The 22,940-nt window shown below is 35.0% G+C and overlaps 1 protein-coding gene across 5 annotated transcripts in view; it reads left to right on the forward strand.

Moving 5' to 3' along the window:
* The window catches only part of Spock3 (SPARC (osteonectin), cwcv and kazal like domains proteoglycan 3), a 362,205-nt gene that overhangs the window by 227,029 nt on the left and 112,236 nt on the right, over positions 1–22,940 (forward strand). For all 5 annotated transcript variants that reach the window (XM_036166383.1, XM_036166382.1, XM_036166384.1 and 2 more), the window contains one exon: positions 17,324–17,447. In XM_036166383.1, the coding sequence (XP_036022276.1) occupies positions 17,324–17,447 (124 nt within the window). The remainder of the gene's footprint in view (positions 1–17,323; positions 17,448–22,940) is intronic.

A 22,940-nucleotide genomic window follows, 5' to 3' on the forward strand; every position in this document is an offset into this window, starting at 1 on the left:
TTCAGGTTTGTGCAATTTGCTAAAATTTTCAAGTACTTCATTTTGTAGATATTATATAAACAGTTTGTAAAATACTTGATGAGGATGTTTATTATGTACAATTGATAATAATTGTTAACTACCTCTTATAGTGACCATTTTCAAACACACAAATTTGTTTTGAACATTATATGCTTGCAGATGCTCAGACTAATAACTCTGCCTGCTTGGAGGGAATGAAGTTACTTAAGGATAAAAACTACTTCTAGTAAATACTTTAACATTGAAAACCAAGTGTAAGTCCTGACATTACATTTAAATGAAGTAGCATAAACTGAATCTACTCCAAATCTAAAAATATACTTGATAGTAAAGGGCTTTAGTTTTATTAAGGAACTCCAAAACCTGAAAAAAATCTCATGAAAAAAGTCCAGAAATTCATAATCTCAGTGAAGATCACTATTGAAATACACTTGCTCCTGGAGGTAACGTCACTGAAAACCTCCAGAGTTAAAAAAAAAAAAAAAAAAAAAAATCCCTGATTCAATTTTCTGATAACAGGTGAGGTGGATTCTTCCTCCATGGCCTTGTTTGTTCCCTTTAATCTTCCTGGTGAGTTGACTGTTAAAGTCTTTATTTTTAAATTGAGTATTATTCAGGCCTAAAAAAATCTTTTCATATTTTAGATAGCTATCTTTATCAGATACGTCTTTTGCAAATACTTTCTTCTTCTCTATGACTAATCTTATTGTTGTCCTTCCATGTCCTCTATGTAGCTGAAAAATTTAACTTTAGTGAAGTCCAGATTATCATGCTTTAATGTATCTAAATGCTCATGGGCAATCCCAAATTCATGTAGAATTTTTTATGCATTCTACAGGAGTTAATATTTTTATTTGTTCAACCCTGTCAACTGATCTGAGATAAGTTTGTGAAGAGTGAAACATTTCAAGTATTAGTCTTATTTACTACAATTCTTTCTCATCTCCTTCCCTCACCCAGTCAGTGTGTATGATATGGTATGTGTACCATATCAGTCAGTACTAGCACTCAAATATATTCTTTTCATCCTACTTTATTCTGTTATTATTGCTGTGTGTTTCTTCTTTCTACAAAACTATAAAATTAGTTTTTAAATGATACAGAATAACGTGCAAGGATTCCCAAGGGGATGATGTTTTGTATATGAACAAATTTGTGAAGAAACACACCTCAACAATATTGAGTCATCCTGTGCTGGCCATGCAATGGCTGTTCATTTATTTGGTTTGACTCCCTTCATCAGAATTCTACTTTATCATGTCAAACTGAAACCAGAGGCTGCCTAAAAATAGCCCCACTGGATTATCAAGAGAAATTCCCACAAACTCTTCAGGTATGGGGCTAGTTAATATTTCAAAGTAAGAAACATTGAATCTAAGTTGATTAGTCCAAAGCCTTCATCAGGGATATGTTTAGAACAATAAAATTTATCCTAAATACACTAAAATAAAGAGTTTGTTTTGGGTTGATGTTGATTATTTTGGATTTCTGGTAGACAAACTTAGCAATGTATGAAAAGTAGTTTCCTTTCTTCTATTCATAACTTTTATTTTCTTTAATTATTCTCTTATATCAGCCAGGACTTCCAGGAAGACAAAGATAAGATCAGGTTATATATGGTCACATTGTTTTTAAATTCTAATAACATACTTATCAGAACTACAAAACAATGTTTGCCTTCATTATGATCTGAATCTTTGATTTAAAAGCTTGTGAATCCCAGTACAAAGAAGCTCCTGAGCCTTATTTATTTATATGAAATTTCCTTCTTTTCCATATTCATATTGGTTTGGAATCTTTATTGTTACATTTAACATAAATATAAAAATAGTTAAGGGCAAAGTTAATAATAGATAAAAATATTTCAAGGAAGATATTTAATTTTACTAGCAATCACAGGAATGCATAATGAAATAAAATACAAATATAGTTGTCAGAATAAAAAGTTTTCTTTTAAAGTTAAGTGTATAGATCAATAGATCATTCACCACTGAAATACTATTGGTAAAATTTCATTTTGAACTTGTAGTAAAATATTGGATACAATATATCAACTGTTATACTTTTTCTTAAAGTCCAAATTAAAAGTATCATTTTTTTTTTACTTTGAATCTTAAAAGGATATTGGTCATTTTTTTTTTTTTAGTTTTTGTTTGTTTTTCACTATTTTCTGTTTTATTAGTTAACATTTCCCTTGGGGCAATTTCATTCATGTATATAATACATTCTGATTAATCTTTCCCCACACCTTCTCTTTATCTCCTTCATATCTTTGTCAACTGCCCACCTTCCAACCTCTACCATTCCTGTGTTCATGACTTTGATTGTATTTTGTAGTAGTTTAGCTGGAGCAATCTCTTTGAGCATTGAAATGGAAGCATCTGCCTGATCCTGGTGGGATCACTGGAGGACACACAACTGAAATTAATGACTCCTGTTCTCCATGAATCCATCAGCAGCATATATTTCAGCAGTAAGGAGAAGAGCTTTCTGATTACCCTTCAGGCTATCCTACCTGTTGAAATACCCATTCATGCATAGACACAATATGTTTTTGACTAAGGAAGTGGGCCCACTAATAGTCATGGCTATTATTGGAAGATATATATTAATTCCGGTGATTTTGTTGACTTTTCTTATAAGGGGAAAATTTCGATTGTAGATATGAGGAAGAACACAGTTACACACATCTGGAAAAGCCCAGATCAGGGAGAGAAATAGTATACTGAACATGGCCAGCAGAGTGATCTGAGCCACGAGGGAGGGTTAGATCTCCCCCAGAGATAACAAATCCTGTAATATTTGTTCACAATGAGAGCAAATTAGATGAATTTGAAGAAACCAGGTTCAAAAGAATTATCATAAATATGGTCAAAAGTTTAAGAAACTCAAAGAAACATGAATAACCTTAATGACCTTAAAGAGGACAGGGGTAAACTGTTGATTAAGGTCCAAGAAAACAAAACCACACAGTTCAATGAAATGAGAACAATTCCAGACACAAATATTGAATAAAACATGAACTAAAATAAAGCTATGAATGTGAAAATTTTTCTGTCTTATATAAATACAGTGGAAAGTCTTACCAGCTGAATAAATCACATGAAAGAATAACAGGGCTTGAAGCCAAAAGAGGAATTGGATAAAACCACATGATCATCTCACTAGATGCAGAAAGTGCATTTGACAAAATCCAGCACGCCTTCATGATAAAGGTCTTGGAGCGATAAGGAATACAGGGAACATACCTAAACATAATAAAGGCAATCTACAGCAAGCCAACGGCCAACATCAAATTAAATGGAGAGAAGCTCAAAGCAATACCACTAAAATCAGGAACAAGGCAAGGCTGTCCTCTCTCCCATACTTATTCAATATAGGACTTAAAGTTCTAGCTAGAGCTATAAGATAACATAAAGAGATTAAGGGGATACAAATGGGAAAGGAAGAAGTCAAGCTCTCCCTATTTGCAGATGACATGATAATATACATGAGTGACCCAAAAAATTCAACCAAGGAACTCATACATCTAATAAAAAACCTTCAGCAACATAGCAGGATACAAGATCAACTAAAAAAAAAAAAAATCAGTAGCCCTCCAATATACAATAGACAAACAGGCTGAGAAGGAAATCACAGATACCTCACCCATTACAATAGCCACAAATGATATAAAATACCTTAGGATTACTCTAACTAAGCATGTGAAGGACCTATATGACAAGAACTTTAAGTCCCAGAAAAAAGAATTTGAAGATGTCAGAAAATGGAATGATCTCCCATGCTCATCGACAGGCAGGATTAACATAGTAAAAATGGCGATCTTACCAAAAGCAATCTACAGATTCAATGTAATCCCCATCAAATTACCAACACAATTTTCACAGAACTGGAAAGAATAATATTCAACTTCATATGGAAAAACAAAAAACCCAGGGTAGCCAAAAGAATCCTGTACAATAAAACAACTTCTGGAGGCATCACAATCTCCAACCTCAAGCTCTACTATAGAGCTACTATAATAAAAACAGCTTGGTACTGGCCTAAAAACCAACATGTGGACCAATGGAATCAAACTGAAGACCCTGACATTAACCCTATGAACATACAATTTTTGACAAAGAAGCCAAAACTGTACAATGGAAAAAAGAAAGCATCTTCAACAAATGGTGCTGCCATAACTGGATGTCAATGTATAGAAGGCTGCAAATAGATCCATATCTGTCACCGTGCACAAAACTTAAGTCCAAGTGGATCAAAGACCTCAACATAAATCCAGTTATCTGAAACTGATAGAAGAGAAAATAGGAAGTAGTCTTGAACGCATTGGCACCAGAGATCACTTCCTAAATATAACACCAGTAGCACAGACACTGAGAGAAACAATCAATCAATGGGACCTGTTGAAACTGAGAAGCTTTTGTAGAGCAAAGGACACGGTCAACAAGACAAAGCAACAGCCTACAGAATGGGAAAAGGTCTGCACCAACCCCACATCTGACAGAGGGCTGATATCCAGAACATATAAAGAACTCAAGAAATTAGACATCAAAATGCCCAACAGTCCAATTAAGAAATGGGCTATAGAACTAAACAGAGAATTCTCCACAGAGGAAGTTCAAGTGGCTGAAAGACATTTAAGGAATTGCTCAACATCCCTAATTATCCAGGAAATGCAAATCAAAATGACTCTGAGATACCACCTTACACCTGTCAGAGTGGCTAAGACCAAAAACACAGAAGACAGCATGTGCTGGAGAGGATGTGGAGCAAGGGGAACTCTCCTGCACTGCTGGTAGGAATTTAAGCTTGTACAGCCACTTTGGAAATCAATATAACGCTTCCTTAGAAAATTGGGAATCCATCTCCCCCAAGACCCAGCTGTAGCACTCTTGGGCATATACCCAAGGAATGCTCAATCATACCACAAGGGCATTTGCTCAGCTATGTTCATATCAGCATTGTTTGTAATAGCCAGAACCTGGAAGCAGCCTAGGTGACCTTCAACTGAAGAATGGATAAAGAAAATATGGTACATATACACAATGGAGTACTACTCAACAGAGAAAAACAATGACATCATGTGGTTTGAAGGCAAATGGATGGATCTAGAAAAAATCATCCTGAGTGAGGTAATCCAGACTCAGAAGGACAAACATGGTATGTACTCACTCATAGGAGGATACTAGATGTAAAACAAAGATGACTAGACTGCTACACAACTCCAGGGAGGCTACCTAGAAAACGGGACCCTAGGAAAGACAGGGATCACAATGACAGAGAAATGGATGAGATCTACATGAACAACCTGGACAACAGTGGGAGTAATGAAGGGCAAGATTTGAGGTAAGAAAGCTTAGGGGAGCAGGAGATCCCAGCTGGATCAAGAACAGAAAGGTAGAACATGGAATAACAGACCATGATAAATGAAGACCACATGAGAACAGGAATAGGCAGAGTGCTTGAGAGGCCTCAGAAATCCACAATGATATATCCTCTGTAGACTGCTGGCAATGGTCAAAAGCCTGATCTGACCTAGTCTGGTGATCAGATGACTAAACACACTAACAGTCGTCTTGGACTCTCATCCAATAACTGATGGAAGTGGATGCAGAAATCCTCAGCCAGGCCCCAGGTGGAGCTCCAGGCGTCCAACTGTCGAAAAAGAGGAGGGACTGCAAGAGCATGAGTTGTTGAATCCAAGATTGCAAAAAGCACAGGGACAAATAGCCAATCGAATGGAAGCACATGAATTATGAACCAACAGCTGTGGAGCCCCCAGCTAGATCAGGCCCTCTGGATAAGTGAGACAATTGAATAGCTTGATCTGTTTGGGAGGCACCCAGTCTGTGGGACCGGGACCTGTCCTTAGTGCCTGAGCTAGCTGTTTGGAACCTTGGTTTTACACAGGGACACATGCTCAGTCTGGAAGGAGGGGACAGGACCTGCCTGTACTGAATCCACCAGCTTTAAATGAATCCCCAGGGGTGTCTTGGTCCTGGAGGACATGGGAATGGAGGGGAGGGGCTGGGGGGAAGTGGGGATGGTGGCGGGAGAAGGGAGGACAGGGGAACCCATGACTGATGTATAAAATTAAAACATAATAATAATAATAATAATAATAATAATAATAATAATAATACAGAAAAAAAAGATTTTTTTAAACTCTCGAATACACAAAAAGTCCAAGACACCACCAAAAGACAATTCTCAGATTTATGGACATGGAAGAAGGACAATTCCATGTCAAAAGCATAGAAAAGATCTAATATAAAATCACAGAAGAAAAGTTTTGCAACTCTAGGAGGAAAGATGCCTAATCAGAAACAAGGGGCACACAGAACACCAAATAGACAGGACCAGGACAGACTTGACATTTTGTAAACACTAAATAGAACAAAGGGTACTAAAAGCTCCATGATAGGACTAAATCACAATTAAAGGCAAGACCATAGCCAGTAATAGCCAATCTGTCAATGGAAGCTAAAAATCCAGAAGTGTTTGGAGCAATGTGTACCAAGTTCTGAAACAGCACCCATATTATTTCACCTGAGGAAACTATCTGAATGAGAAAGAAAAAAAAATGTCCACAATGTCCTTGGTCAAAACAGCCAAAAAAAAAAAAAATACTATATAGAGAATACTAGGAGGCACACACTAGACTGAGAAGGATAAGGTTACCATGAGAAGAATAAGGTCACCAAAGAGGCTATGGTAAAGATAAAAATAAAATAAAATAATAATAAAAACAGAATCAGGATAGCAGTTATGCCAAGTAGGAGAAATAGAAAAAACATCACTTGGTCCTCTTGTTCCAGTCTCTTGGTCCTCCTCTCTCAATCTCTACCCACTTCTCTCATGGCCCATTTTACTCTGGAACATGGAGCATAACTAGGAGATTTTATTTAGTCTATATTCAAGAAATGATCATCCTAAATAAACATAAACAACTAAATTGTACATGAAAAGACTACAAGGACATACGTACAAAGAAAAACAAATGTAAAGGTGTGTAATTGCACCCTGGAGCATGAACAAGGACCTCTTGTTAATAGTCATTTTGGTTGTTGTGATTGTGATGAGCTACTTGAAATGAAGCATTATTTGTGAAATATTTATTTTTTGTATGTTTATTTATTTATTGGCTCCTGGTTTTAGAGGATTCAATTCATGGCTGGCTAGATTTATTGCTCTGGGCTTGAAGCAAGACAGACTATCACTGTGGAGAGGGTATAATGGAGAGAAGATTAAATCATGGCTGCCTGAAAACAGAGAAGGGAATCAGGCACTTTGAAAGACAGTCTTTGAAGGTAATGCCCCCAGTGACCTTCCTCCAACCATAGCTATGTTGTAGCATTACATGTAGTCATAAAGTCATCAATAGGTTAACCTGGTCTTTAAGATAGTGCCCTAAGGATCTAATCACGTGTCAGTGTCAACAGTCCAGGTAGCCATTCAGCAAATATATTGAGGAACTCTTCATTTCCCAAGAATAACACAACCTGAATATTTTTAACAAACTAAACCATCATACCCAAAGAATACACACTGGTAGGATCAAAATATCAAGGCGAGGTTACATAAGCCTTCTCTAGACTAGTCTACCCTAAATACTGGATGGCCCAAGTATGGATTTTATCTTGAACAAGATACAAATGAATGAGAAGTATGATCAGGAGAATTCTGAAGTGCTACTATTTGGTATCAAATCCTTAACAGACTTGCAATTATTCATTTTGCCTTCAGTGTAAGAAAACATCTGTCGTGTCTTTCCAAAGAATGTTTTCTATTTCAGTTTAGTTTAAACTTCGGGAGTCCCATCTACTGTGGAATACTTATCCTGTTCCTAAATTGCATTTGGATGAGTTTATCTTTCCAGAAACAAAATAGTATCTGAGTCCTTGGTGAGGGAACTAAAAACTCTTGAGTAACATGATAGATTTCTGTTTTCCAGGTGAATGTACACACACACACACACACACAGAGAGAGAGAGAGAGAGAGAGAGAGAGAGAGAGAGAGACAGAGAGAGACAGAGATAGAGACACAGAGACACAGAGACACACAGATAATAAGAATACAGACAAATGGCAAGACAGACAATGTATTTTACCAAAAATTATTATGAGCTGTTAAAGAGTTTTATTATTATAAACACGTCACCTGAGAATAGAAAAAAGTGGCATATTTGAATGCTCTTAAAGTAATTAAAGTATTATTGAAAAGCATTATATAAAAATTATAGAAATCACTCTCATAATTTGGAGAAGAAAAATTTTAATTTCCTGAATACTTGCTTCCTAAGTGAATAATGAAGAGTGTGTTAAAAATTCTGAAACTCAAGTCTGAAAAGAGCCTTTGATTGATGGAAGCTCCTGAAGGGGAATTATGCAAGATGCTTTGTCGTGCTCCTTTAGGCTGTGTCTTAAAATAATTGTTAGGTGAAATAAAACACATTTGAATTCAGAGCCAATTTATTATTTTTAGTCTATTTCAATTAACTAGCTTTTAATTTGAAAACTAATAACATTTATCAAGACTTTAATTTACAAATTATTTATAAAAATGTTCCTGGAGAAAGAAAAATTGTGGTATGTAATTTCTTCTTCTTAAGTGGGTGTATAGTTAGGAAAGTAGATGTGACCATTAGTGATTTTAGCCAAGGGAACCTGTTAAATTACTTAACCTCCCTTCCCCCTTCCATCCTTTTTCCTTCTTCTACATTATTTCTCTTCGTTTGTTCACTTGTCTATTCGATTGTATTTATTGAGTACTTACTTTTTCTTGGGGTTTTGTACACTTTGGGGAAAGTCCTAGGTGGTGAATAAGTAAGGTAAGATTGAAGAGAGGAAAGAGCGTGTGTGGGCAACAGTAACTCAGTGTAATCCAAAAGAAAATGGATAGATAGCTCAGAGAAGAAAGCTTGCGCAACATGCATCCTAAAATATATCCTTTACAATTGTTTCTCTCATATTAACCTTTTATGCCACAGAACAAGTATTTTCTATTACCCAACAAGACAAAGTCTACTTCCCACAGCTTTCCCTCAATTGCACCACTGTTGGATGCAACAAACGAGAATAAAACCAGTCTCCTAGCCTCTCTCTTCTGCTGTCATGCCATAAAAGTTAGAGTCAGAAGAGAGACGCCCCTGCTAGTTGGACTTTTATTCTTTATCCATGAAAATGGTGAATTCATTGTTTTATACTCTCCACAACTGTAACACTGATATGAATATGTATCCTTAAGAATTCTAAAGTGTGGATTCAGGAGATGACCTAGATAACTTTTAAAAACAATGACTCAGGCCGGGTGGTGGTGGCACACTTTTAATCCCAGCACTTGGAAGACAGAGGCAGGCAGATCTCTGTGAGTTCGAGTCCAGCCTGGGCTACAGAGTGAGTTCCAGGAAAGACGTAAAGCTACATGGAGAAACCGTGTCTCGAAAAACCAATAATCATAACCATAATAATCTCTCAGAAAATTCAAAGTAGTGCTGAAATTTCTGAGTATTGACATGAACATGAAATACACTGACAAGAAGCTTCAGGTAAAGGGAGTTGTTATCCAAGGTCATGATGCCATAATTAGGCAGAGGACAAGTTTTGCAGAGCAGTGTCTCCTGGTGGACAGTAGCTGAGACCCACAATGTCACTGTAGATCGCTTATCTTCCTTTTAGATGTGGAGGGATTGATCAAACAGGGTTGATTTGGTTTGAGCGAAATAAAGAATTTGAAGTTAACAGTAAGTTTTCATTAAGACATCTTCTAACATGGGCACCATGCTTGACATTGCTGTGTTGTGAGACAGTTGAATTCACACATCAGTATTTTCTCTGATGTCAGCTACAGAATGGCCACAAGTATGGCTACTTCCTCACTGTCAAGGTCAGGGAGTATTATCTCCTGCTATAAGAGTAAATATCCTTCAATGACAAAATGAGGAATGTCCTTAGGATGTGTGTTTATTGGGGGTTGTTAGGGTCAATGCTAAATCAGAAAGCCATAGGGAGTTTGTTTGTTTGTTTTTTTTTTCAGGTTTTTAATTTTTTTTCTTTGCATTTTTTTCTTTATTATTATGTGTTTTAATTTTATACATCAGCCATAGGGAGTTTGACACACGCATAGGAGGAAAAGTTGAGAGTGAAGCAGAGAAAGACTGAGCCCTAAGCCAAGGGCTGTACAAAGCTATCCTGAGCTGGAGGAAGCAAGGGTCAGATTGTCACCTGAGAACCCTGAAATTATGTCCCTACCCACACTTGGCTTTCAGTCCTTGAAATACTGATTTCAGATATATTTCTTGTGTCTGTGGAACCAAACTTATTTCAAATAGAAAGGTGGTTGTTTTTTGGGTTTTTTTGTTTTTGTTTTGTTTGTTTGTTTTTTTTCACAAAAGACCAAAAAAAATGCATTCTCAAGAATCCTAAGTACTATTTTTGGAAATGTGATCTCAGTAAAGAAAAATCAAGAATATGATGGGACAAATTGCACAGATGTCAAAATGGTGTGGACACCCCCAAGGATGCTGTGCTTACACCCAATTTGTGTACCATTCCTGCCTATGATTGCAATGACATCTTTTACTGCCCAGCTGCTTGCTGCTAGCACTCAAGTGGAGAGGCTCATTGAGGAGGTCATAGATATTTTTAGGCTTGAGAAAGTGCCCTTTCCTTTTAGCGACTCTGTGATCACTAGATTCAGAACGAGGACAAAGAACAGAAGCAGGGAAGGCATGAATATGAGGTCCAGGGATAGGTAGAAATCACTCCATAAATGTTAAAGGAAAAGAAGCTGAATATAGTTTGGATTGCATGGGAAGATACTCGTGTGGGTAGAGATTTTATAATGGAGCTAATGGTATATGCGAAAATAAGTTGTAAGCTGGTGACCAGTGACCCCATGTTAGAGATAAGTATATCATGTTGGCTTGGGGAGTCAGAATATACTCTTTAGAAGAAATAGCAATAACATACCTTAGAGATGAACAGTTGCTCAGATAAGTCTCAAGCAGACTCCTTTTCTTCCTGGGCATAGAAACACCTCATTCCACCCATATTTGTCCACAAAAAGAAATGCTTAGCTCCATGAATTCAATGACGTCCTTGTTCTCTTATATTTAGTTTAAAATTAAAACATAAAGTATTAACTCACAGGTAAGTGAAATAATACATTTTGTATGGAAGTATAGAAGTTAATACCTTAGGTTGGCAGGTGAGATGGGATTGCAACTGTTGATGATAAAGGAGGACTAAATGGTTTTTGAAAGGCTTTCTGGTGACATTTTAGCTGTGGTACAAGTGACTAAGAAACTCTTTCTTGATGAATCTCTTGGTGTCTAGCAGATCTGCATTAATTCTTACTGCACCTTAGCAGGAGCACATATTTGAATATTTGTTCTTTCAGGAATTGTGATAAATACCCTTTAGTGGAGATAAAAATGTTGTGGGGGGAATTAAAGTTCTCTTTTTAACTATATTAATTATTTCCAAGCTTGCAACATACTGTCAGAGATAATACATAGTGAAGGTTTAATGTTCTGAATCCTTTGTATCAAGGTATACATCAAACAAAATCAAAATGTAGGGCTTCTCCACTTTGTATTTGTTGAACCTTCGATTTGTAATAAAGGAGGAAGAAAGAAGGAACAAATAATTATGACTTCTCTGAAGATGCTACATGAAAGCCAAGCTATGGTTTTCTTCTCTGAACTTTGTCTGCCCTTTAATGGCTGTTTTCTTAAATAAAATGCAGCAATTACTCACCGCCTGCTTCTGCTAAAGCTGTCAGGTCTGTTTCTTGAAAAGCAGGAAAACATTTCCTTCTGTGCGAAAATGAAAAATATCAAAAGGATTTTTCATAATCAAGGCACAGTTTGAAGAGTAAAATATGCTTCGAATGTTCAAATGGGATGTCTTCTCGTGTCTTTTGGAAATATAGTACTGTTAATCATTTCCTTTGAATTAGACTTTGTTTTTGACTTCTTAGATTGTGTGTCTGCTACTGCTGCTTTCACATGCAGATTTTCCTTTCTACATGTAGAATTTCCTTGGCTGTTAAAAAGCACAAGTTGTTGGCAGATCTAGATGATACTTTGCTTACCACTGGTAGTGCAGGACTATTGCAGCATCAACTATGAATATAGTGAGCGGTTGAAGAATCACTTTATTTGGGCACATTCACTATTATGAGAGTTCATCAAGCTTGTTTGCAAACAGAAATTTAGACTCAGTGACTATTATGATAGGCTGAGATCTGATGCAAATATATACATAAATCAAAATAAATATGAAGTAATTCTCTTAATTTTGTACACATTCCACAGTGTAAATCAAATAAGAGGTATTATTTATTCTACTTAATGTAAATTTTAGTTGTAATTAGGAAGGTATTTTTCTGTACACAATAGATGCTGGTTATAGGTATTTAAAAAGATTTAGTTTCATTTATTGTAATTTTTTACATGTATGCATTTTGTGTGTGTGTTTGTGTGTGTGTAAATGTGTGTGTGTATATGTGAGTGTATGTGTGTGTGTGTGTGTGTGTGTGTGTGTGTGTGTGTGTATGTGTGTGTGTTTATAGTGAGTGGAAGGCCCAAGGAGCTGACAAGAGGGCATCAAAGCCCACAGAGTGTGAATTACAGAAGTTGTAAATCACCCATATGCATGGTAGGACTCGAACTCTGGTCCTCTGTGAGAGCAATATATGCTCTTAACCACTGAATTGTCATCAGCACCAATGTTGGATTTTTTTTAATTAAAATTTGGGACATAGGTTAAAACTCATCTTCACTTTTCCTAAAGTAGAATTGATGTTTCATAAATACAACTCAGTACCAGAGTAAATTTTTTCATAAAATTTAAATTTTATATTAACATCTGTGATTGAAAGATTATAAACAGTGAATTATAAAGGAAAACACTTGATTTCAGACTTAAATTAGTAAACAACAAAACTTTATGATAATTAATCTGTATATTTTTCCCTTTCTAGTCTTATACTTTTAAGAGTATTGAATAATCTAGAGACATAACAAAATAAAATGTGATTGTTGGCGTGGGCACCACTTGTTAATAGTAAGCCACGTGAGTTTATTTAATGGGTAATTGGAATTTATTATATATAAATTGGGGAAATGCACTCACGAATACAGAACAGAGCAAACAGCTGAAATCATCCTCTGTTCTGTCATGTATCCCATCACGCCAAGAAGAGCAGCATGACCCCTCCCTATTTCCTTCTAAGAGGTCACATACACAGGCAAGAAGTCACATAAGCAGGCAAGAAGTACTGCCTCTTTTGGGCTGGATAGCCCAAGGTCATTAATGGAGCAAATACCACTACATGTGATATTATATATGCCTGTTACATTGAAGCTTTTGAATATAAATACATATAAAATTGTCATAAAATTGTGGAAATGCTTGGTTTCTTAATACAATATTTGCATTGTAATAATAATTATATTCACTAAAACAAAAATACCATTCTAGTAACTCTTCAAAATACTAGAACTCCTTTGTGGTGATTAATTAGTTAAATGGTTTGTCGTACATATAACCATACTTTTGTAATATTTCTCCATATGATCTCTGGAAGTATATTTGTTTCCATTCTCAGACCATAAACACATTCTCATAGACTTTGTATACTTGATACAAACCTAGATATAAGTATGAAGGGAATGTTGCTTACCTTCTGAAACAATATCTCTTCATTGTGGAAGATCATAAAAATACAATTTCTAAGGGAAATAAATGTCTTGTTTATCTATTTAATGGGCAAGAAATACATCAAGCTGCTCTTGCTTGAGAATTCACAGAATAAAATACCTAATTTAATGCTGACTTTTCAGATTATGTTCCTGTACTGTATTCATTACAAGTAAGAAGAAATGTAGTATCGGTGCAAAGAGGAAAATGCAAATGTACCTGTGAAATTAAAAATCAGATGTGAAAGCTTCTTCTCTTAATGCCAGTGTCTAATACATAACCTGGTGTTTGCATTTGTGTATCTTCAGAACTGAAAATTCCTTCCTAAGCAGTGAAATCTGATTCAAGAATTTAGGTCTCAGGAGAATATTTGTTCATTTGTAGTAGCTTGAAATATTTTCTCCTGTTATGATTTTTACAGTGTTCTTTGACACTAATACAAATTGTTACCTGTTTCTTGGTAAAATTTTTTAAACAAATCATTTCCCTTTAATGTGAACATTATGTTATCTGCTGACCACCTTCAGATAGCTTATATTTCTAACTAGAACACATACAACAATTTCTAGGCCCATTCCATGTCATCTTGTTGCCCAAAAGCTATATTTATTTTACTGGGAAACACTATGAAATTCTAAAACCTTAGCATATAGATAGTACATGGCTTCAACTCTCTATGCTTCTAATTTTGATTGAGAATCATCATGAATATAATTTTATTAGAATTATCGCCTCTTGGATTGTTTACGGTGAAATGAAGTGTGATGATGAAGTCTATCATTTTATAAGTGAATAAACTAAGACTCAGGAAGGTTTCCAGAACTCATCTCAAATGATTAATGGTGTGATCATATATGAAGCAAATCAAGCTGAAATGAGGTACTTTTTTTTCAGTGTTAATCACATAGCAAACATCATTTAATCTCTTTCTAATATGGTTCTAAGGATATTGTAAAATGCACAGTATCCTTAGCTGATGGAATGCTAAGTGAACCATGATTGTGTCTTTAGAAGCAGCTATGAGGAATATAATGGTTATTAGAAAAATAAGATGATTGAATTTCATAAGAGACTCTCCCTGGTACCTTAAACTAAACAGAGAACAAACTGTGTAAATGACACCCAACACATTCCTCTCTTGCAGTGTGTGTCCAGGCTATGTGTGGGAGAGCGTCTGGCTGTACTAAAACCCCCCTTGTCTTTTTTTATTTTGAAACAATTAGACACATAATACTGATAGCAGTAGCCAGCTTTCTATTTCTCAAGCAAGTCAATTTGTCCCTGTTGGTCTGGCCAATGACTGCCATGACTTAATTTTTCTCAGAAACACAACGTTCTTCCTAAAACCGGGGCCTTCAGGTATAACTAAAATCCAAACAACAACAACAACCAATCTCCACTCATGTGTAATTTGCATATGTGTGTGTGTATTTGTGTGTTTGCATGCATGTATATGTGTTTATGTGCTACAAAAATACTGATGTTAAGGTCTATAAATGTTCAGTTATTGCTGTATCTGTTCAACTCATTTTCCTCTGAATTTAATATTGCCATGGAAATCCCTGTAAATGTCATTTCTGATGATCAACAAACACAGAATTACAACGTTCAGAACTTTATGAAAGAATTCCAAGAGGATTCAGGGAATACTGCAGTGAGTTAACTGTTGAACAAACATAGGAACCTAATTTTGGAACACCAGAACTTACATGAAATCCTGGTGTGTTTTCATGCAACTGCAGCTCCAACACTTGATGCTGTAACCAGATGGATTGCGGGGTCTTGATATCTATATATTTGCCAGAATGCTAAGATATGGATTCAGGGAGAAATTCTGTCTCAAAGGACTGTCAGAGGAAGCATTTGAAGAAATCATCTTAATGCCAACGTCTGACTTCCAGATGCACCTTCACAGGTGAACACACACACACATCCACAAAATTACACACACACACACACACACACACACCTTCATAGTTGAATATACACACACAGACATGCATACAGGTACACATACAATGATAATACATACACACACACACACACAAACAGATGTACCTTTACAGGTGATTAAACACACACACACACACTCACTCAAAGAGAAAAATTATATTCTGTGATATACAGAGTAATTAAGTAGAGTTGAAAAAGTGGAGCACTTCATAATACCAGAGATATAACAAAGAATCTGTAATCTGTACACCCTGTGCAACTGTGCTTGGTATCCCTGATCTTTAAGCCTTACTCACCTTTTGTCATTTTTGAGGATAACAGTGTACTACAGTTTCCAAATACTATTTTAATTCCTATTAGGACCTTTATCCCATATTAGTATTTTGTTACATTCTTTTGCAGCCAAGTGAGGTTATAATGTGCTCATTAAGTGTAATTTATTTGTGAAAAATGAAGATAGCATACTTGAAATTCTTGTAGACTTTATGACAATCTGTTTGGGAAAGACCTGTGGAAAGGAAGGAGAGCTGAGGGGAATGGAGGATATGGGGGGTAAAGTGATAGAAGAAAGAAGAAAGAAGGGAGAGAGAAAGACAGAAATAGATGATAGATAAATAGATAGATAGATAGATAGATAGATATGATATTTTAATGCCTAAATTCCAGATCAAATTTCATTTTTATGATAGAATTCTTTATCATGTAATATTTTTAGTATTGTCTAAGTGCCACATTTTGTAAGCTTGTTTTCCTAGTATAAAACTTTCAGAGAATAAAAGTTACTAAAATATATAAAATCATTGGAAGGAGTACATAGTTCTTCTAGACATTTTTTCCTTGTCACACAAACATTGGATTACTCTTAGCACAGAAAAGTACAATGAGCAAGTATTGACTTACTCTAACTTCTGAGTGTCTTTGTATAGATTCCATTCACTTTCTTTCTCATTTCTTAGTCCTTCTCTGTTTCTCTGTAAACTCTTCCTACAAATAGACAAGGATTGAGCAATGTCAACTGGAGGAAAGAATCTGTGTGATGCTTAAAAAAAAGAATGGATTTTCCAGAGTTATTTTAGATCAAAGTCTAAGGACTCCATTTTGAGACACTTCCCAGCAATCAAGGGGTGTTGTCAATAAACCTAGTGATTGGGCTCTTTAAACACTGCTAAGTGCTATAAATTCCTTGTACTTTAAAGCTGTTTCTTCTAAAAGTCATCTCTCTCCTTTTTATGCAACCATTAAACAAGGTGTCTCTTTTCTCCATTCCTAAGAGAATACAAGAGGAAGCTTGAAGAAGGTTCCAGAAATCTTGAGTCCTATACTTTTAGCAAGTGTTGTATTTCATGTTTATAAATTAAGGAATATGCATAAAATAAACGTAACCACACTGTCTCTGACTGACACAAAATTTTTGAGAAGTACAATCTCACTTCATTGGATGAACTCTGGAGTCTGAAAAAGACTGTAGATCATGAAGAGCAGAGTGCAGAGATAAATGTGTGGTGTAAGAGACTGTAATGCAAAATCAAGTATGGTTAAGGCAGGCCTGAAAAGGCAGTTTCATATAAATGTAATTCTGAAAAATCAAATGCACTAAGTATGGTTTTCTTCATTTTTTGTTTTATGTCTTTCTTGCTAACAGTATGAAAGAAGTAGGAGGAAGCCATAAGCAATGGAGAGGTCACCTGTCATCCACCTGTAAGCAATGCCCTGTGGCCTATGCCAGCCCCGTTTGTGGTTCCGACGGGCATTCCTACTCCTCACAGGTGAGGGCAGCTATATTTATTCAGTATGAAATAAATAAAGCCTGTTGATCCATGCTGTGGTTTGAATGTAACCTAACCCTGGAAGTTCATGTGCTTGGATGGGGTCCCTGTCCATTGGTATTGCTCTGGAAGGTTCTGGAATCTTCAGAAGATAGAGCCACCCTGAAGGAATAGGCCACTGAAAATGTGACTGGAAATTTTCTGTCATGGCCTCTCTTCCTATAGGCCCTTCCTTTCTGAGGGCAGACTTAAGGTAACCCATTGCCTCAGTTGTGATGATGCACACCCCATGCCTCAGTAGAATGCATCCCTTCAAAAAATTCTGCCAAAGCAAACGCACTTTACAGATGTTCTTTGCAAACATTTAGACATAGCGATAGAAAAGTAACTAATACAATAAGCAACTAAAGCCAATCGACCATCTGTTTTTGTGGTTCTTTTTCCAATTTCTTTATTCACTTTAAAGAAATATTTATGATCTCACTGGTTAGGAATACAATTTCAAGTGTATTTATTTCTCCCGAATCAGAATTTTTGAACCTTGAACTATTAATGTGATGAATCTGAGCCTATAAATCTGAAAATCAATGTTTCCTTCATTGCCTTCTATGGATAAAAATCAGAAAGGCATTAATAGTTATTGGTGCTGTAACATCAAAAGAAACCATGGTTTGTCACTACTATAGCTTTTTTAAGTCTCAATCTTTAGCTCCTACATCATCTCATTTAAGATTCCACAAACGCTTCAGAACCTCTGAAGTTATGGAAGTAACAGCAATGTGGCCAATTTTACACAATTCATTATTACTAAGGCTAGATTTGATAGCCTCTCTACATCAATGTCCCAGGTTTTTCTTCTACATTATTCTAAATTCCTAGTCACTATGTCAATCATAAGATTCAGTAGTGTTTAAGAACTTAGCTTAAATGAGAAATTGATGAGAAATTATTATTGCGGTAAGAGTTTTTCAACCTTAACGTCAACTCCTCATAGTTCACTCATGAATTTATTGTTTTACAACAGTGTTCCAGTAAGGTAACCAGCAAATCATATGATGAAATCAGTAATCCTCCCTTGAAAGATCAATTTGTATTTTTTTTAGTAAATTGTATATATGAGGTTTTAAAGAAAGATTCTGTTTAGTTTGTGCCCTTTTAAAAATCACTGTGAAGTAAATTCTGTAATTCTTTACTTTCAGAATATTTTGGCTTTGGGGGGATATTATAAACTCTACTTTCTCTGATAAATATTTCACAGACACATCCTCTTGCATTTCACAACTATAAATCCTATTGAGAATACTAGAATAAGGAAAAAATGAACTGATTTAGGCAATAAGGTTAGACTCTATATATGAAAGTGTCATTGGGTATTAAGTAATCTGGTAGAGAAGCTGCTATGTGTTTGTCTGTGGAAGTTTTAAAGGCAAGTTGGAAGTAAACTTTATTGATTTGAGTAGGCTAATTGTGTCTAGGATCCTATCAATATTTCTTTGATCTTACTGAATTTATTATTGTACTGAACCTCAGTTATAATGGTAGGTCATTGATAAAGCACAGTGATTTATTAAAAACATGGAAATCACTATGCCACCTTACCAAGTTACAATAAATTGTACAGATGTAAACATCCAAAATGAAAGAGACACATGGGAAATAAACTTTAATCTTAATTGTAATTTAAGAACATTGATGATTGAGTAATTTGAGTCAGTAGAGATAGTGGAAATTCTTTCAGGTAGCCTGCTAACCATCAATCTATATATTTGCAAATTGGATGTACAATATGTATGTTAGAGAATGTTTGAGTCCAGAAAATCCTAATCCATATTAAAGGCCATAGGTAATCCATCACTTGTCTGTATAGATTTGTTTTATGACACCCCCATAGATGACCCTTCCAGAAATTAGGTTCACAGTTACCATCAAGGTTTTTCCACAGATATGAAATTGCATTGGAAGCCTTGATTGATGTTTTGTTAGTTACAAAGTAGTTAAAACACACTCCTTAGTTTATGTTTGATACCACAGGGTTTTTGATTGTTCTCCTTATAAACCAGACCATGCTATGAAACCCTGGTTTCCCAATACCAATGTCTTGGTAGATAATTTTTCAGTAAATTTAACAATCCATATATTTTTCTATTATTGAAAATATTTTTTCAGGGAATATATTTTAATTATGTATACCTCCTGCATTTTAATAATTCTTTTAACTTTATTTGTATGAATGTCATTTTCAGTGGGTGCTGTAATTGCATGTGAAAATATAAATAACATAGCAAATGAATGTTGTCTTTAGTAATCCTAAACCACTGTCTGTCTTTCTGTGGATTATAATGGATATAATTATATATATTCAGTGGCCTTTACCTCTGCACCATCCATTCTTCATTTTTTGCACTGTTAGCAGAGAGGTTGAGCCACATAAAACATTAGGAACTGAATAGGAATCAAAGTTTCATATGAACTTATATTAAAGTATGGTAATGAATCACTCTTAAAAATAGTATAATTGAAACTCAGGATGTTTTTTTCTCATGAGAAAAAAAATATAACCCTGTGCTGTTTATGTACTACATCAAGATAAAATCTTGTAGAGGGAATGCCTCCATAATTGGTGAGTTCATTATTTTTCCAACATCTTCTAAGCATCGGCTACAAACACATGAAGGTAGGAGACATGAGATCATAACCTTCAGTTCATAGAGACTGTGAGCAAAGAGTGAACAATACAGTCTATAGCTTAAATAACTTTCAGGTGCCCAGGTCTGTTCTTTAGGCCTTTCCTTTTGTGATTGTGTAATCCGTTCTCGCAAGTTTGTTTTGTATGATCAGCTTAGCACATGGAAATGAAACTATAAATGATGTTTCTATCACAAACTCTGAGTAGAGGCAAGTCATTACATTAGAAGCAGAAGTTGGCGCCTGGATGGGAAAAGAGACAGGATTTCACAGAGTGTCCAACAGAAGATTTTAGGCAAGTTATACAATCAGGATATTGTAGAATATGTATGACTTAGTTGGACTGGAAAGATATCTCAGTGGTGGAGAATACTACTGCTTCTAGAGGACCTGGATGTGATTTTTGGCATCCACAGGGCAGATTACAACCATCTGCAACTCCTGTAAATCCAGTGCAGGGTATTTGATGGTCTTGTCTAGTCTCCACAGCTACTAGGCATGCTAGTGGTCCACAGACATACATTTATGCAAAACTCCCATACATATACAATAATTTAAAAATGTAGGATGTTTTATAAAAAGTGATCATTTTGATTAATATAATATAATCATATTAATTATAATTATAATATTGGATGGAGTTCAAATACAGAAGATTGGAACTTTAACAAAATCATCAACAGGACATTTTAATTTATTTTTCATATATATGTATATGTATAATCATATTTTTTTATTAAGAAATTTTCTCATTTATTTTACACACTGTAAAATGCCCTTTGTTGGGGGAAACAGGACATTTTAAAGTTGCACATACAAAAAAAATAAAATAAAACCAGAAGAGACAGATTAGAACAATTCAAATGTAGTTTTATTGAAAAATGTTTGGAGCATATGTGATTTTCATAAAATACATTCCTATAACACTGCTTCCTATTTCTTATCAAGAGAAGTAATTGACCTTTGTAGAAGCATATTTAATCTTTCCGTTCCTAATAAAAAAGCTAATGGTTTCTGAATTCTTTCAAATTCAGCAATGCCAAAGAAAATCAAAATATCACTCCATTCAAACTAGACTGAAAGGTAATCATTCTTGAAATTGACAAAAAAGATGAAGGTCGCTGCTTCTCTACTTCAGGCAAAGCCTAATGTGATTTTTATTCTCAATCTTCAGTGTAAACTAGGAACTATACTCCAATACAACATCTTTATTAGACCATGGATGGTAAATCCATCAGTTTATATAAATTGTGCATTACATTTATTTGTTCTGGAATAAATCAATAAATAACCCTGCTGTTTTAAGACTGAGCATGACATTAATAAAACAAATCCTGTGAAGACAACATCGGATGTCTTAAAGCTTTTTCCATTGTATTTATTAATATAATACTTGACAGTTGAACTAAACCATGGTAAATTCCTTAGGAACAGGCATTGCTTATAAATATTGTGTGTGTGTGTGTGTGTGTGTGTGTGTGTGTGTGTGTGTGTGTGTGACAGAGAGAGAGAAAGAGAGAGAAAGACAGAGACAGAGAGAAAGAGAGAGAGAAACTTGAAAGCTTATCTATTTCATCCTGCAACTCCCAACTTCTGCTGCAGATATGCTGCTTAAGTTGGTGGGGATGGGACACCATAGAGGCTCATCAGATGCATTTTGTGTATAGATATAGTTGAGAAACATGATGGAATTTCTTAATATAATACATTTCGATTCTTATGTTTATATGTATATACTAGCATTAACATTTAAAGAAGCATGTATTTATATTTCCATGAGACAATATTCTACCATAAATGTCAATATTAAAATAATATGATTTATGCTTTCATGTGTTTTTCCTTAACTGAGGCATGTTAATCCTTTTAGTAATGATTAATTCTATTTACTGTATATGTACTCTGAAATATAGAAAATTTGTGATTCCTAATAACTGTAAGTGTCAAGGAATGTTTTGGTATTTAATTTTATCTTCCTCTAACAATATTTTTGTTTTAGTTGAGACTGTTTTATGTTGAGAATAAAAGTCAGAAAGGCAGACATGCTGTGTCCCTTTGAATTGTTTTCATTCAATCACACATTGATAGGGAATTAACTATTCAAACCAGAAACAAAAACAAAAACTAACAAATAAAAATAAAACAAGACAAGAAAACAAACCAAAACAAATTAAACAAACCAACATGAATGTAGGTGAAGGATTAACGAGAAGATGAAGGGTTTGTGAGAGGAGGAAGATGAGTAACAAACACATATTAAATACATATCATCGCTGTGTTTGTTTTAAAAGGAACTCCATTGAACATTGAGTACATTAAGTTTCCAAGATATGTTTTGTGATGAAAATACTTACATTTGGAGGAATTACTAATTGTGAAAAAAAATTCTCAAGTGGTATTGATTTATTATCAATATACCCTATGTTTAGCCCCTAGGGGAATATTAGGAATCACAATTTAAAAATTTTATGAGAAAAAATTTGACCTTTTAAATTTTTCATTTGAAATGGAGCAAAAAACTAAAAACCGATTTGAAAACAGCCCAAGATAGATTATCATTTGTTTTTGTAGGGCTCTATTCCCAGTATTTTAGCATGATCCCGTATACATTTATTAATTTAGATAGTAGTTTGTTGGACAAGTTCATCTGGAATGAATCTGAAGCATTTGCCATTGATTTCAGTAAGCTTCTGTTTTCTTTTTTTTCCTTTTATTATTATTATTATATTTGTGTTTTAATTTTATACATCAGCCATGGGTTCCCCTGCCCTCCCCCCTCCTGCCTCCAACCCACCTTCCCCCATCCCC

This window comes from Onychomys torridus, chromosome 17 (genome assembly GCF_903995425.1).
Source record: "Onychomys torridus chromosome 17, mOncTor1.1, whole genome shotgun sequence".
Lineage (NCBI taxonomy): Eukaryota > Metazoa > Chordata > Mammalia > Rodentia > Cricetidae > Onychomys > Onychomys torridus.